At 25.5% G+C, this 16,027-nt stretch overlaps 1 protein-coding gene across 8 annotated transcripts in view; it reads left to right on the top strand.

The window, feature by feature from the left end:
* Positions 1-15,266, top strand: part of LOC126905539 (uncharacterized) — a 19,418-nt gene extending 4,152 nt beyond the window's left edge. Inside the window, exons 2-10 of one of the 8 annotated variants that reach the window (XR_007704030.1) lie at positions 3,163-3,337; positions 4,585-4,818; positions 5,374-7,034; positions 7,221-7,338; positions 7,397-7,456; positions 10,399-10,511; positions 10,600-10,777; positions 12,978-13,211; positions 13,816-14,007. Coding sequence is in view for 2 of the 8 variants with exons in the window: in XM_050685330.1 (XP_050541287.1) it covers positions 7,255-7,338; positions 10,600-10,777; positions 12,978-13,211; positions 13,816-13,866; positions 15,107-15,123 (564 nt within the window). In the remaining 6 variants the exon portion in view is untranslated. Of the gene's footprint in view, positions 1-3,162; positions 3,338-4,584; positions 4,819-5,373; positions 7,035-7,220; positions 7,339-7,396; positions 7,457-8,833; positions 9,618-10,398; positions 10,512-10,599; positions 10,778-12,977; positions 13,212-13,815; positions 14,020-15,106 lie in introns of those variants that run through there. The other 7 variants (XR_007704029.1, XR_007704028.1, XM_050685331.1 and 4 more) reach the window with 7 other exon arrangements.
* Positions 15,267-16,027: the final 761 nt, after the last annotated feature.

The raw sequence follows: 16,027 nt of genomic DNA, 5'->3' as shown, positions 1-16,027 counted from the left end.
ATAGTGACCATTAATATATTGTAACATCTTTGGAAATATGCTTACCTAAGCGTCTGGCATCCGATGATAAGATTCACACGACAATAATCATTACTATGCGGCGACCTCNGAACGTTATAATATAGTAATACATTTGATCTCTGGAATATGCTGACGTAAGCGTCTGGTTACCAACGATAAAATACTATGTAAAAAATAAATGCATACAACAGTGATTATTACTGTACGGCGAAATCTTTGATATTTTAAATATGCTTACCTAAGCGTCTGGTTACCCATGATAAAATTCTTAGAAATTATAATGCCATAACGACAGACGTTGTCTTTGTTTTTATAAAATGTAGACGGTAATGTGTGTTATAATATGGCGGTACCTTTGATGTTTGAAATATGCTTACCTAAGTGTCTGGTAGGGAATGATAAAAATTCTTAGAAAAAGATAACTTTGATAAAACGCAGACAGCAATTATTTTTCGTAAAATGTTGACGGTAATGTGGGATTATAATATGGCGGTTGGTTTCAAGTTAAGTTTCATTACCCCGTCGCTCATTACGACATGTTGAGGAAATCCCCCTTCCCTGACTTAGGTTAGTTTTCATTGGGTTTCAAACATTGTGCGCACCTCACACCCAATTGTCTTAATAGAGATTGTTACAAATCGTTCAAGGAATAGTCAAGTGTGGTGGCGGCGGTCGCTACTTGACGTACACTATTTCAATGTAATGTATACATTAAATGATAAACGCAGTGAAGACTCGGGGGTGCTGGTAGAGGGGGTGCTACTTTAAATGTAATACCTCTAGTTATAGGTATAAAAAAATTGTCAAATTAAATATAATAAAATAAAATGCGATACACATATTATTATTTTAAAGGCGCAGTAGAAAATAATAATAATAGCGATTATACTATTATAGCAACCTAAACATAGTAATTCTAAAAATATATTACCAATTATAGTAATTATATTAATTATATAATTAATAGTAATATACTAATATTAACGAGATGTTTTTCTAAGCATCTGGTGGTAGGCAATGATAAAATACTATGTAAAAAATAAAAATGCAGACGCCTATGAACGTTATAATATAGCGGTACCTTTGATGTTGGAAATATGCTTAGCTAAGCGTCTGGTTACCCATGATAAATTTCTTAGATAAAGATAACTTTGATAAAACGCAGACAGCAATTATAAAATGTTGACGGTAATATGGGTTATAATATTGCGGTACCTTTGATGTTGGAAATATGCTGACCTAAGCGTCTGGTTACCCATGATAAGATTCATACGACATTACTGTGCGGTGACTTCTTTGATATTTGAAATTTGCTGACCTAAGCGTCTGGTAGACGATGATAAAATTCTTAGAATTTATTATGCCATAACAACAGACGTTGTCTTTGTTTTTATTAAATGTAGACGGTAATGTGGGTTATAATATGGCGGTACCTTTGACGTTGGAAGTATGCTTATCTAAGCGTCTGGTAGGCAATGATAAAATTCTTAGAAATTATGCCATAACGACAAACATTGTCATTGTTCTCATAAAATGCTGACGTCTATGAGCATTATAATATAGTAGTAATAATAATATAGTTGGATTCATCACCACACATTATAGGTTCGTTTATGTTATGTTTCATTATCCCTTTCCTGTATAGGAATTGTTGACAGAGTCGTAGTGTTAATATTAAGTAAATATGTTAAAGTGGCAACGGCGGACATTATTTGACGTACATTATTTCAATGTAATGTGTATGTTTACACGTACGTTTATCAGTTCACATGAGGTTTACCTTACCCTCCAGTAGATGACATCGTAGGAGGAGACAACCATATGGCTACCTACCCCACCACTGACATGAAATTGTAATGCGCATGCACACTTTTAACCGCCATTTTGATTGATCTTAACATCCCTACCTAAGTCATCTATTACCTCCACCATCGTGGTATCACGCCTCCTCCTTACCACCACCATCATAGGACCAAACCTCCCCTTATCCCATCTGTGATAAGACCACACCTTCTCCTTTCCCCCACCATCATAAGACCACGCCTCCCTTACCCCTTAACCCTCATAAATCCAGTCCTTCCTTTCCACCACCATCGAAAGACCACGACCACTGTGTGACCTTGACATTACCCCCACCATCGAGAGACCACGCCCACTATATGACCTTGACATTACCCCCACCATCGAGAGACCACGCCCACTGTGTGACACGCCCCTCCCCCCGACCGCGCCCACCCACCGGTGGGTGGGTAGGTGAATGGGTGAGGCGGGGGGCTAGAATCCCCTAAATTACCCTACTGACGCCATATATTTTTATGGTAAATTAAGAATCTTTTTACTCCATTCAAAGAGATAAAACAATATTATTTAATTTTTGATAAAAATTAGTTGTCATTTTTAGGAATATCTAGATCTTTATTCAGATCTAGACTATATTTATTTGTACTCATTTTAGATAAAAGATTTTCCGAAAAAAAATTTTTAGTACATAAATCACTTTGCTATACAATTCATCAATTTGAATTCAAATTTACTTTATGTATAAAAAAATTGCTACATTTTTATTTGAGAGTAAAATTTCTTAAAAATATTTAATAATATTACAAATGCAGTAATTTATTATTTACTAATCATTTTAAAATAAAATTTTGTATGAAAACTATTTCAACTCATGAAAATCTCATGAGAATAAAGTAAAAAAAAAATGTTTACTGATGATTTGTTTTCTATTTGTGAACATACAAGAAAGTTAAAAAAATGTTGTTTTGTATAAAAATCATTATTTAGCGTATTGCCCTTTCCAAATGGATATAAAAAGATAAAACGGCTCCTTTCCAAAAAAAATATTCTAGCCATTAAAGTTTATGATAAATTACAATTTAAAATTCATAACTGAAGTAATAATTGAACGAAGTAATAATTTCTAACGAGAGTTAGAAGAATTGAACTTTAATGTCACTTTTTTCATATATTTTCTCCGTAAAAATTTCAAATGATTTTAATCACTTTCACATATCATTTATACTTGTTCCAATTATACTATGTCAGTATTGTGTCACAATCCCACTGTGCTGGGTCTTTATAGATATTTTTTTTAATTTATTAAGTTATATTATTATTTCTTCCTATAATTAATTTTAGGACGGAAGTTTGAATGACGAAAGTGAGAATATAATGAAAAATTTTTTTGAAGTAAATGAACAACTTGAATGTGTAACCTATAGAGTATTTACACGATTATTAAAAAGTTTTCAATGGCTACATGGTATGAAAGATAGTGATATCGAAAAATTATTCACGGATGAAGTCAATAGCAGTAAGAAAAACTCTTATTATAATTATAAATATCACTTTTATTTTCAACAAATACTATTTAAATCGCTCTAAATTTAATGTATTGGTATATTTTTTTTTAAATAAGTACAACAACATTTCGATTTGAGAATTAAATTGAAATAAATATTTTATTACAAGTATCACAATTTATTTTTTTTTTTTCATAAAATTAGTTTTATTTTTAATGAAATCTAAAAAATATAAATAAGTTCTATTGTAAACGCACACACGACTGAAAACACACCTGATTCTAGAGGGCATGCTTCAAATTTAATTATGGTGTTTATTTGTGACACAATTACGATTTTTGTTTGAAGGTGGGATATAATTTTAAATTATACGTCCGACGTTTATTACTGAAAAAACTACTAATAATTTACATCAATATATGCGAGAAAAATAAAAATAAACACGGCTACTTTTATAATTAAGACTGATTAATATTAGATGGTTATTTTAAAATTTCGTAAGCTACCAACCAATAAAATTAAAGGATTTACGATACAACTGAATAAGTATATATCAGACTTAGATTTCATGTAACTACGTTTAAACATCATTGGAATGGTTACAAGATTAAAAATCAAATCAAATAGTAAAAATAATACCTTTGTAGAAAAAATATGATAGTTGAAGACTATTCGTCCTATACTGTTATAATCAAGTTAAATATTTGGACATCATTTATGAACCTTATTTTTTATTATTTTGAAATTTCGTATAGAGGTGAAGATAGCTTTTAGAACAAAAAGTATTGGGGAGTTTCACTATCTACTAATCTGTGACATGTACACACGTTTTCATATAACATTCAATATTTCAAGCTGATATTATTTATGTATTTTAATTTAGTTAAACATTCATATTTTGAAAAAAAAAATTAATATAATATATTAAAATAAATTATACAGAATATCAATAAATAATTATATATATTAAAAATATATTTATATATTTTGGGTCTAAGCCAGTGCACCAACTTGCAGTTACCTAGGGAAACTAAGAACTGGCATATTTGGGTTATTTTTGAATATCATTTTTAAATTTTTTAGATTCTATAAAAATCTGTATCTGGTATAAATTATTTTTTATAATACTGTAATAAATAATATATATAGTGATATTAAATGTCGACCAGTGATTATTATTATTGAAATTAATACTGGTATAAGAATTTTAATTTAAAATAAAACAGAATTGATAACACATCATTTTTACTTTATTAAGAAAATAGATCACTGACTGTATATAAATTTTTGAAACTAACGACGGAGTGTATCAAAATAATTGAGTCTCAGTATACGTTGCGTTATAATAATTCTCTCAATGAAGAAAATAAGATGACATTAAATGAATTAAAAAAAGCTCTTGTAGTAGAAAAACTCGGTCTCACAGAAGAAGTTGTTACTACTTTAATAACCGATTATACATTTAAAAACGAACAAGATATCAGCATGGAAGGTAAAATAATTACTATGCAAATTTTTTTTAATTTTTACAACCAACTAAGGCCAATGTGATCTCTTTCAAAAAGTTTTCTAAATTTCATAATCAATGGTTAATTAGTCACCAGGATGGTGAACAGCAATTCCAGTTACTGAATTTATTTATAGCTAACCAATTGAATCTATTTGCAATTGATTCCTATAAGCTATCTATCCAGTGTCATTAAATTTCACTTTTACAACTTGATCTTTTTTCTCATTATATGTAATAAGGATTACTAATTTTACTTGGTATAAAATAAATTTTCACTAAATAAAATTTTTAATTAAATAACTTAAAATAAATGGTCAAAATATTTTTAAAATTTTCAATAATATAATAGCTGATATATACACTTATTTTTATAATATTACCGATAATTGTTTTAACTTATAGCGATTATCGAAAAAAGTATAGTTAATAAAAAATAATTTTATTAATTAATCAGATTAAATTATTCCGTGTATTAAAAAAAAAAAATGTCTTCTTGTTACTTTTAATTAATTAATGATATATTTGTATATTTTTTAGAATTTAGAAAAACATTTGTGTTAATAACGTATAACCAAATCTATACCATACCAATTGAAGAGACATTAAAAGAAATAAGAGGAATAATTTAACTACAAATATATTTAGAATTTTAATACAAATTATTACACTATAAATGTTTTCTAAATTATTTGATAGTCTAAAATATTTAAAGAATACATCATAAAACAAGATATTATTTTACCAGACTATTTAAAGGAAAAATAAAAAAAGTCAAAAATGTGTTTTAATTTAAAATTTTAAATATCATTTTCATTTGTGATTCGAAATATTTTTTTCTTCAAATACTAAACAATATGTGCCCATTAAATTATATCATCTAATAAAACTAAAAAATATTAGCAATTTGTATTATTTTTGAACTCTAGTCATTGTGGTGATGGTATTGAAGGGCGGGTAGAAAGTGCGTCCTAGTAGTCAATATTTTATGAAAGCTAAGTTATCATGTAAAAAATACATTATTTCAACTCTTTTTCTGGAAACGGACCAAACATCCGTTCAAGAGTATTGTTTTGGAAAACCCTCTTATAATATTTTTATTTTACATAAATTCTATCATTTGAACTACAGAAAAATATGATATCTGTGTTTATTTTGAATAACATATTTTAGAATTAAAGTATCATATTATAAATACACAATTTTAAAAAATTACATAAAAATAATTGAATAATAACACGAAAAACTGTAAAATATAATAAATTGTTTATAATTTTATAAATAAGGTAATTCAATATATAATACATAAGTACAATTAAAATTATTGATATCTAATGGGTTATAGATAATTTATAAGTAAAATCAAGTAAATAGGAGAGTATTTGCTTAAAAGTTTAAGCCGAACTATTAGATCATTAGTATATAAAAATTAACTGAAACTAATTAATGAAACTAATTGATATAATGTATTTAAACTAGAATTTTAAATGCGTTGTAATCATTTAGTACATGTTTTAATTTATCCGATATTTATCATTTATTAACTACAAAGCGGAAAACAATATTTCATTATTAAGAACTGCCATAAAAGAAGAAATCAATTTTTTTTATATAATTAAAGTATCAAAAAATGATTCCAACGTTTTTGGTGTCAACAGTAGTTGTGTTAAGTTTTGACATCTCCACAAATTACATATCCGTGACTTTTTAGTAATTTTTTTTGAGGTCTTTTGAGTTTAATATTTTTAATATAGTTTTAATTCTAAATAATATAGTTACAAGTGATCAATTTTTATAATTTATTGAAGCGTCGAAAAATGTTTCCAATACTTTGAATGACGACAGTAATCTCATTTCCTGAGTTGTATTATAAACCACGATACTAATAATAAATCATTGAGGTAAATAAGATTAAAAGTGAAAAAACATGTGACGTCGTACATTAATAGCTAATATAATTAATGATTTTCTTATTTTTTTAGTTGTATAGAAAATTTATTATAACTATTTATTGTTAAATGTAGTAGAAATTTTAAAAAATCCGTATGCAAAACGTCAAGGCCTATTAATTTATAGACTTCAATTTAATTATTCATTGTTGACTGAAATAAAAGAAAACAAGTTTTTACTAGTATTTTTTGCGAAATAATGACAATGAAATAGTTATAAGAAGACTTGAGTTCTGTAACTATAGTCAACAAGTAAAACGTTTACTTAGTTTTAAATAAATAATATTGAATATTAAAAATAAAATTAAGTTTATTATACGTTTTTTTTCTATTTTAAAAATAAAAAAAATGGCTTCTTTTAAATAAAAATACAAAGTATTGTTATAAAATAAATATAATTTCAACTAAATCTATCATATCAACCTTTTTACTTCTCAGTCTTATTTGAAAACACCGAGTTGTCAAACCAAAAATGCATTTCTTCATTTTCATTGTTATGTATACAGCCATTAGTATTTCAAATGGACTTATTTCCTCTTCTAATACTTTAAACGAGGTAAAGTGATATTATTTAATTATTCATAAAAGTTAATAGTTGAATGTTTTCTTATTAGAAAATCCGTTCTGTGGAAAGATAGATCGAGCATCAAAAATTTATGAAAATAGTTAATAATGTAATAATTAAAATCTACCTTATAATTTTAAACAATGGTTATCATATTAAATTAATAATAATAAAGCAGCGGGTTTAAAAAAAATTTTTCAACAAAAATGAAACAAATTTCATATAAAAACGCATCGAAGCTAAAAAAACCCTAAACAGTGGGGTCGTGTCATAGTTGGGTCCAGTATAGATGATATCTGACAGTGATTAAAATTACTATCATAAAAAACCCTTTGATGCAAATGTGTAAATAGTGTTTAATTTTAAAAAATTGGTGAATTATTCTAAAAGCTACATGATCTACTATTTCCTTATTTATATTATGATTAAGTTTTCTGATTTATAAGTGTAATATATGATATATATATATATATATATATATATAAATATAAAAAGGGTAATGGTCCGATTTAAAAAAAAAGTATGTCGCATAAAAGAAGTATAAGAATAGTACTTATCTTAAGAAAATTATAATGATCCATACATTTTTCAAAAAGTTATAGCATTATAAAGTTAAAAAAATTTTTTTACAAAAATCGTATTTTTTTTATTAATTTTTTCAAAATGAAAACAAAATAAAGTCCGAATTTTTTTTTCAATCATAAATTATATTACATAAGGTTTAATTTAATATATATATAAAAGTGTCAGACCTTCCGGAACACTTTCACAGTAAGTTGAAAAAGTTCTACATTCTACATGCATTTTTATGTTTTGAACCCCCCTGTATTAATGGAAATAGATTTTAAAAAAAAGTATGTCGAATGAAAGAAATTTATAAATATTTTTTCTCATAAAAAACTTGTATTAATCCTGTAATATTATATTATAACTTATAATATTAAAATATTATATTATGTTATATTATGTACATGTATGTCATATATTATGAATTCACAAGATCACCAAAACAGGGTTCCCTTATCTAAGACTTAAAATAATCAATAAAGTAGTCAATTAAATCTGATTATCGTACAGATTCAAAGTCACGCCCATGTGAGGGTTCTCAACTAAGTCCAGCCAATCACATTCAACTATTAATTGAGATCTACAGTTTCTAAGATCACACTAGGGATCGCTACACGACCCTCGTCTACTATAAAAACCCATTTTTTCCTATTAAAATCAGTTCTTTCGGCTATTTTAAATTACACAAAATCTGCGACACTCTACTCAAGATTCTACTCTCTGGGACTTAGTTTATTTTTTAATTTATTTGGACTTAGAATATTTTTCTTTAAAACTAAATGACACTTAGAAATTTTAAAGTGAATTTTGTTTTGGTGAATCTTTTAATTTAATTTAATTTGTTCATTATATAATGATATTTTATTTTTATTTTACCATGGAAATAAATGTCAATTAATATTTTAAAATAAAAAATTTTTTTTTTATAATAAAACCGAATCAACTCTAATTTTCTCAGTTAATGATAAATATTGATTATATGACTAAGTGTATTGCAACTCTATACTTACTGGGTAGCTAATCTTCTGTGGTTTAATGTCTTTGTTCTAACGAACATCGCGCCGGCAGACAGAGTAAAGGTTGCAATTAAATATTTTTAAAGTTAGGTGTTAGGTTAGAATATATTTGTAAGCCTATGTGTATTGGGTAGCTAATCTTCTGTGGTTTAATGTCTTTGTCTTAACAAACATCGCGCCGGCAGACAGCACAGAGAAACTTACAAATATATGTTTTTAGTGTTTAATTTTTGTCTTGGTGATTATTGTGCCGCATCCTTTCAAGGTGCTTTATTTTAGCACCGGGACACATTGGGCCACCACAATTCCGCCCTGACAAATCTTTTACATAGATATAAATATTTCTGAATCTTGTTTTGGCCAGGCCAGAGGAAAATTTAAGAAATATTGGTGTCGATCTCTCAATAAAATATAATCTCTCAAACAATATACTCATTCTACTAAGTCAACTAAAGATACATTATTTGATTATAATTATAAAAATATAGAGTGTATAGAATCTCTTGCATACAATAATACAGTCATAGATTTTGTGTAACGGTTTCGTATTATTTATAATTAAACGCTTTATTCTCAAACGGTCATATTTACTGTCGAAATCAAAGTGTACAACGTGTGAAATACAGTATAAACTCATAATCAACATTGGATTGTCAAAAATAAACGTTACACTACGTGGGATACAAGGTAAGTACAAATTTAAATTCCCGCTTTCAAATTATAAATACTATATTGCGTAATAAACCATTAAGATAGGTAATAAAGTTTGGTAGGATAATTGACTTCATTTATTCAATATTGTTCAACCCCGAGATCAGTTCATTATTTTTGTCACAACGCTTTTGTGCATTTTTATTTATTTGATCATTACCCTCATGTATTTAAACTCCGTTTATTCACCCCTCTGAATCATTTTTTATTCATATTATTATATTCTTTGCACCCTTACATATCTTGCCACATTTAAACATGTGTTAATCCGCCATTCACCATCTTATTTAATAATTTTATTATTATTCGGCCATACATACGCTATATTATATCTTTGGTCTGACTAAGAACCAACCCTTAGATTTTCTTTTGATACAATATAAGCATTTATACATTCAATAGTAAAATCCACATCACCACCATTTTTTTTCTTATCCTCCATTATTAATCCCTATAAACCTACCTATCATCTTATAATATTTTATTATACCTTCCATTTATTATATTTTATTATTTTACATTCCAACAAAATTCTAATAAACAACTTTTTTTTTTTTAATCTTTTTTCTTTTTGGTTTATTACAATCCATACATATTTTAAAAAGTTATAGCATTTTAAAGTTAAAAATGTAAAATATAAAATCGAGAATTGTAACGCAAAATTAACATACAGTAGCCATTTTCACCGTGAAGACAAAATAAAGTTCGAAAATTTTTTTTTTCATAATAAAGTATATTACAGAAGCTTTATTTTAAGGTATATATAAAAGTGTCAGTATTTCCAGAACACTTTTAAAAGTTGTTATTTAAAATCCTCCTCTGTGGGCAGATAAAGGTCAAATTTATAAAAAAAAATATATCAAATAATAGGTAATTTTGCATCTATACTAAATAAATATGTCGTTTCTAAAAAGTATTTATTGTAAATAATATTCTAATGCCCTATAATTTATTTTAGTACGAAAAATTTAATGACGAAAGCAATTCCATTTGGACAGATTTGTTTAAATTATTTAAAAAAAATAATGAAGGCATAGATTATAATACATTTAAACTATTTACGAATTTTTTAACATGGATAAATCCTATAACAGAGAGTGAAATTAAACAAATTTTCTTGGATGAAGTTAAAGATCGTAAGTAATACTCTAATTAAGTTCGGCTTCAGCGAATGGTCCCATCAAAGGAGATTAAAAATATCACGGCTGTTGAAAACATTTCGTACAACGATACCATTTTTATATTTAAGAATAATATTGTTAATAAATCTAAAACTTTCTCGAATAGTGTCTTAAACAATGCAAATATTATAAATAACGCCAGCGCTCCTATATCTATAGAATCTTTTCCGAGCTTGACACAATCATTCTCCTAAAAAAATAAAAATAAGTATCATTGTAATAAAAAGAGTTCCCAAACTATCAACCTGCATTTTGTCTCTAATAAAAGTAATAATTTGTCTTCCCCTAATGGCTTGTTTCTCGAATACATGTCCACTAACTCCTATGCTCAACCTGCTGAGGAATCTTGGATCACTTCTTTGGCTAATCTCTCTCTTTAGCTGTATACAATACTCCTTCCTCTACTTTATCGTTCCCCCCAACCATTAATCAATTAATTGTGTCTCACATATTTAACTTTCTCTCTTTATCTTCTAATGACAGTTTGCAGTAACTACTTTGTCTCATCATCTTTTATCATCATTATTATTATATATATATATATTTTTTTCACTTATGTCCTTATGACTTTTCATGTACATACATTTGACTAAGTGCGTATTTGTGTACTATATACACGCATGTGTGTTTATCTACGTATATTTGTCTACTCGCTTGTCTGTGTATATTTTTATTTGCTTATTTATATCCTATATATATGTATCATTTTACATGAACATAAGGTTTATATGTATCTGTCATTTATTTACTTATTCCCTTTCCTTTTCTCCTTTTACTTTACAATAATAAATACTACAATAACTAAATGTTAAATATTTTTCAATGAAATATTAGAAGTATCTTATCTAGAGCACAAGACCTTGCATTTCTTATCCGCCAAAATAAATGCCAAATTGTTCTACTCTCAGACACTTAGTTAGTTCCAAATAAAAATTTTCACCTTCCAAATTTTAACTCAGTCCTCTCTGACCAACTGGCTTCGTTATATAATATTTTTCTGTATGTTAATTTAATATCCTAGGTCTATTTTGTTTTGTTCTTTCTTTTTTAGTATTTTGAGTAAGTTTATTTTATTAATTAAACGATATGTTCAATTGTGTTTAATAACAATATTAATAACAAATCACATACGGGGTACAGACCACATGGACCCCGTAAATACACCACTTTATAACTTAAATGCGAACCAATTAGTGTTATAACACGATTAGCAAGTGTTAATTGGTTGACAAGTACACATGTTTTTACACAATACATAATATTTCAAGTTGATTTTATTTATATGTTTTAAACAATGTTCTGTATTTTGAAAATAAATGTATAAAATATGTTGAATGTAATCCAGTGTACAACATCTAGTCATTCCGGATAACTCTAGATAAACTGGGTACGTTCGGGATAATATGAAAAACATTTATTTTTACTCGTGACGCGTCAAGACATCCCAAAAAGAGCAACATATAATTAGTTTGAATAAAAAAAAATAGAGTGTTTTGGGAAGTCAATAATTCTATTAATTATGTCTAAGTTTATATGCAAGCAGGTAACAAGCAAGATTATCTAAAAATATTTCGGAATCTATTGGACTAGAAATTACAACATTAGAAGCCACACACTAATTGATAAAAATAAATCTAAAAAATAAAAATCTTTTTGTATTCATCTATATGTATTCTATTGCATATATAATATAATCTGTACGTAAGCAATCTGTATAAGCTGTTTGTAATCTATTTGTTTGAATATTAGTACTAGATTCTAAAATACCTTAATTTTAATTTAACCAATGGACTATGCTGCCACAGGTTATGACTGATAAAAAAAAAATTCTAAAAATATTTCAATACGAATATTTGATGACCAAAGGTGTGATTTGTTTGTATCTTCGCGGAAATTTGAAATAATATATTTGCATCAAACTATTACATCTTTTACATTATATTTAATATAAATATTATTATCAATATAAGTTTTAACCAGATTTTTTAGAACTTCAATAGATTAAAAATTATATCTGTTATAAATTATTATTTATATTATATATATTTTAATTATATTAAGTTATAATCAAGTGTCATTTGGTGATTATTATTGGTATAAATATTTTTCTCTTAATCAAAAGTTAATTCATAACACATGATTTTTATTCCTTAAGAAAAACGATTAATGAATTTGGGTCAATTTTTGAAACAAATTATGAAGTGTGTCAAACTAAATGAGTCTCAAATTAAATCGCATTATGAAAGTTTTCTCAATGATGAAGGAAAGATGACTCTAATCGAATTGTGTGATGCTTTTCAAAAATTAAATCTCCCCTTTACATATGAAGATAGTAATGAAATAAAGACTAATTTTACAATTAAAGACACACAAGATATCAGCTTGAAAGGTAAAATAATTATTACGTATAATTTTTTTTGATTTATACAACCCATTTAAGGCCAATGTAATATCTTTCAAAGAGTTTTCTTAACTCCACGATCAATGGTTAATCCGTCGCCATGATGGTTAATAGCTATTCCAGTTAATGAATTTATTTATAGCCAACCAAATGAAACTATTTGCAATTGATTCCCATAGGTATCATTAAATTTCACTTTTACGATTTGATATTTAGTCCATTAATTTGTAATAAGAATTCGAATTATACTTGAAATAAAATAAATTAAAATTACTTAAATTTTATTTAAGTAACTTTCAAAAAATATATATCCATCTAATATATCATGTATATATTAATAAAATAATTTTAGACTTGTTATCCAGAAAAGTAAAGCATATGGTCAAAATATTTTTTAAATTTTCAAAAACATAAAAATGGACGATAGTTAGTTTTATTATTTTTGTTGATCATATATTTACTTATAACAATTATACAAATATAGCTGATAAAATGTTATTATATTAATTCATCAAGTTGAATTATTCTGTGTATTTAATAAAAAACTGGCATCTAATTACTTTATATCAATTTATTATGATTATTTTTTCAGAATTCAGAATCATATACTTGTTGAGAGTTTCTAAAAAATATGAAAATAAAAGTAATTTATAAACATTAATATTATTGAATAAAATGAATCAAACAAAAATTTGTCCTTTTTCTCTATGATTAAACTTATCTGTTAAAATATATAAATGTTAATAACATAAACTGTTGAAGTTTTATAAATAATAAATAATAAATGTAGTTCCAAAAAGAGCCAAAAAAGGTATTCTTTTCTTAATAAAAACTTTATATAATTTATTAAAAAGAAAAAGCCATTGAAGAAAAAAAATGACTGTCATTATAATAATCGAATGAGAATTTTAGACAATTTAAGAATAGTCAATCATCTTCGGAATAATATTTGTAATTATCTAAACTCATCTACTTCGGTTTATTACTGCTTTAATTAAACGATTTTATAATAATGAGAAAATAAGTTCTCTTGAAACTTTTAATTTTTATTATACAAAGTGTTCAATAAGTAATAACATCAATTTAAATTTTTTTAATAATAAAGATTGAAATATTTGTTTATGATGTAAAATAAGAAAAAACACCGACATATATAAAACTGTTTAATATTATATAATAAAAATAATTTTTTTAATATGTATGTTAAAAGAAAGTGCAATACATAAAAAAAAAAAAAAAAAAATTCGCTCTCAATGGCTTATAATAGTTACAATTTTAATATCATAATTAAAAAATAATTAACTAGAGAGAATCAGAATTATTGATTTTTTTTTTATTTTCTCCATAAAAATTACAATATTAAATTATTCAATATCATTATCACACTAGATTTAATTAATATAAAAAGTATTTATTCGTGCAATTTACTTTTAAATCATAAAACTTTTAATCAGGATATGCTAAAGGAAATAGTATTTATTGTCTTTCGGAGAACAATTCCTTTTAAAAATTAAATATTATCAACAGATTTTCATCGAAATTTATTTCTTGATAATGATTTTAATCGCTCTCAGATATCATCTATACTTGTCTCAATTATACAATATCAGTACTGTAACACAACCCCACTGAATTGGTCTTTATAGTTATATCTAAAAATTAAACATTTAAATTTAAAAAGTCATATTATTATTACTTCATAATATTAATTAATTTTTGAACGGAAATTTAAATTCTGAAAGCAGAGGTATAATGATAATGTATTTTAATAACAATAAAACGTATGAAGGTATAAACTATAATAAATTACATTACTAAATCTATTAAATCTAAACATTTAAAGTCATATTATATTACTTCTAATGTCAGATAATTAATTTTAGAAATGTTAATCGAATAATACACAGGGAGTATTTAATAGGTGTATTTGGAATAAAAAAAACAAAAATGGAAGGTATAAACTATAAATATTTTAAAGAACTTTTAAATAGATATATAAATATAGCCAGTAAGTGAAACTTTAATTATGATTGTAATGTTGCATTTAAATTTCATAAAATACTATTATATCTAATACTTAAAATATAATGAATTTGCATAGTTTTAGCTGTATATATTAAAAAATTAGATACAACAATATTTTGACTTGAAATTTAAATATATGATTTTATCACGTAATGTATACGGTTTAAAACATAACATATATGCAATTATTACTTATGCATATTAATACTTATTTTGTTATATACAATACAATTTTATTATAATATTTATATTTATTTCATTAAATTCGTTTTAATTAATAATGATTTGTTTTATTTTTAATACAATTAGATAATTATGCCATGCTTCTACTTTAATAATAGTGTTCATTTTGTCAAAATTACAATTTTTTTTTCTTTGAGTTTTAAATTTAGTAAGACGATTTTACTGAAAAAAAAACTACTAATTTATATAAAAATTATTTAAGCAAAGTAAGAACGTCTTCACTATTTTTAAAGTTCGAAATTAAAACCAACTTTATAAGACCACGTCATAAATGTATAACTCGAATAACACTTAGATTTTCAGAGAATACCATATTTCATTCAGAATACTTTTATATTTTATTTATTTTAGCATATATCTGCCATTGTATATATTATTATATATGTAAATAATAGGAGGATACCTTTAATATTTAAAATACTACACATATTTATTACTATCACATATTTAACGTTCTATTAGCTTCGATGCGAAGCTGAGAAGGTATTGGTTTTACTAAGATGTGTTTTTTTTTTTTTTTTTTGTTGTTTACCATT

This window comes from Daktulosphaira vitifoliae, unplaced genomic scaffold, assembly GCF_025091365.1.
Source record: "Daktulosphaira vitifoliae isolate Bord-2020 unplaced genomic scaffold, ASM2509136v1 Scaffold_4, whole genome shotgun sequence".
NCBI lineage: Eukaryota > Metazoa > Arthropoda > Insecta > Hemiptera > Phylloxeridae > Daktulosphaira > Daktulosphaira vitifoliae.
This window is presented reverse-complemented; position numbering and strand designations above follow the sequence as displayed.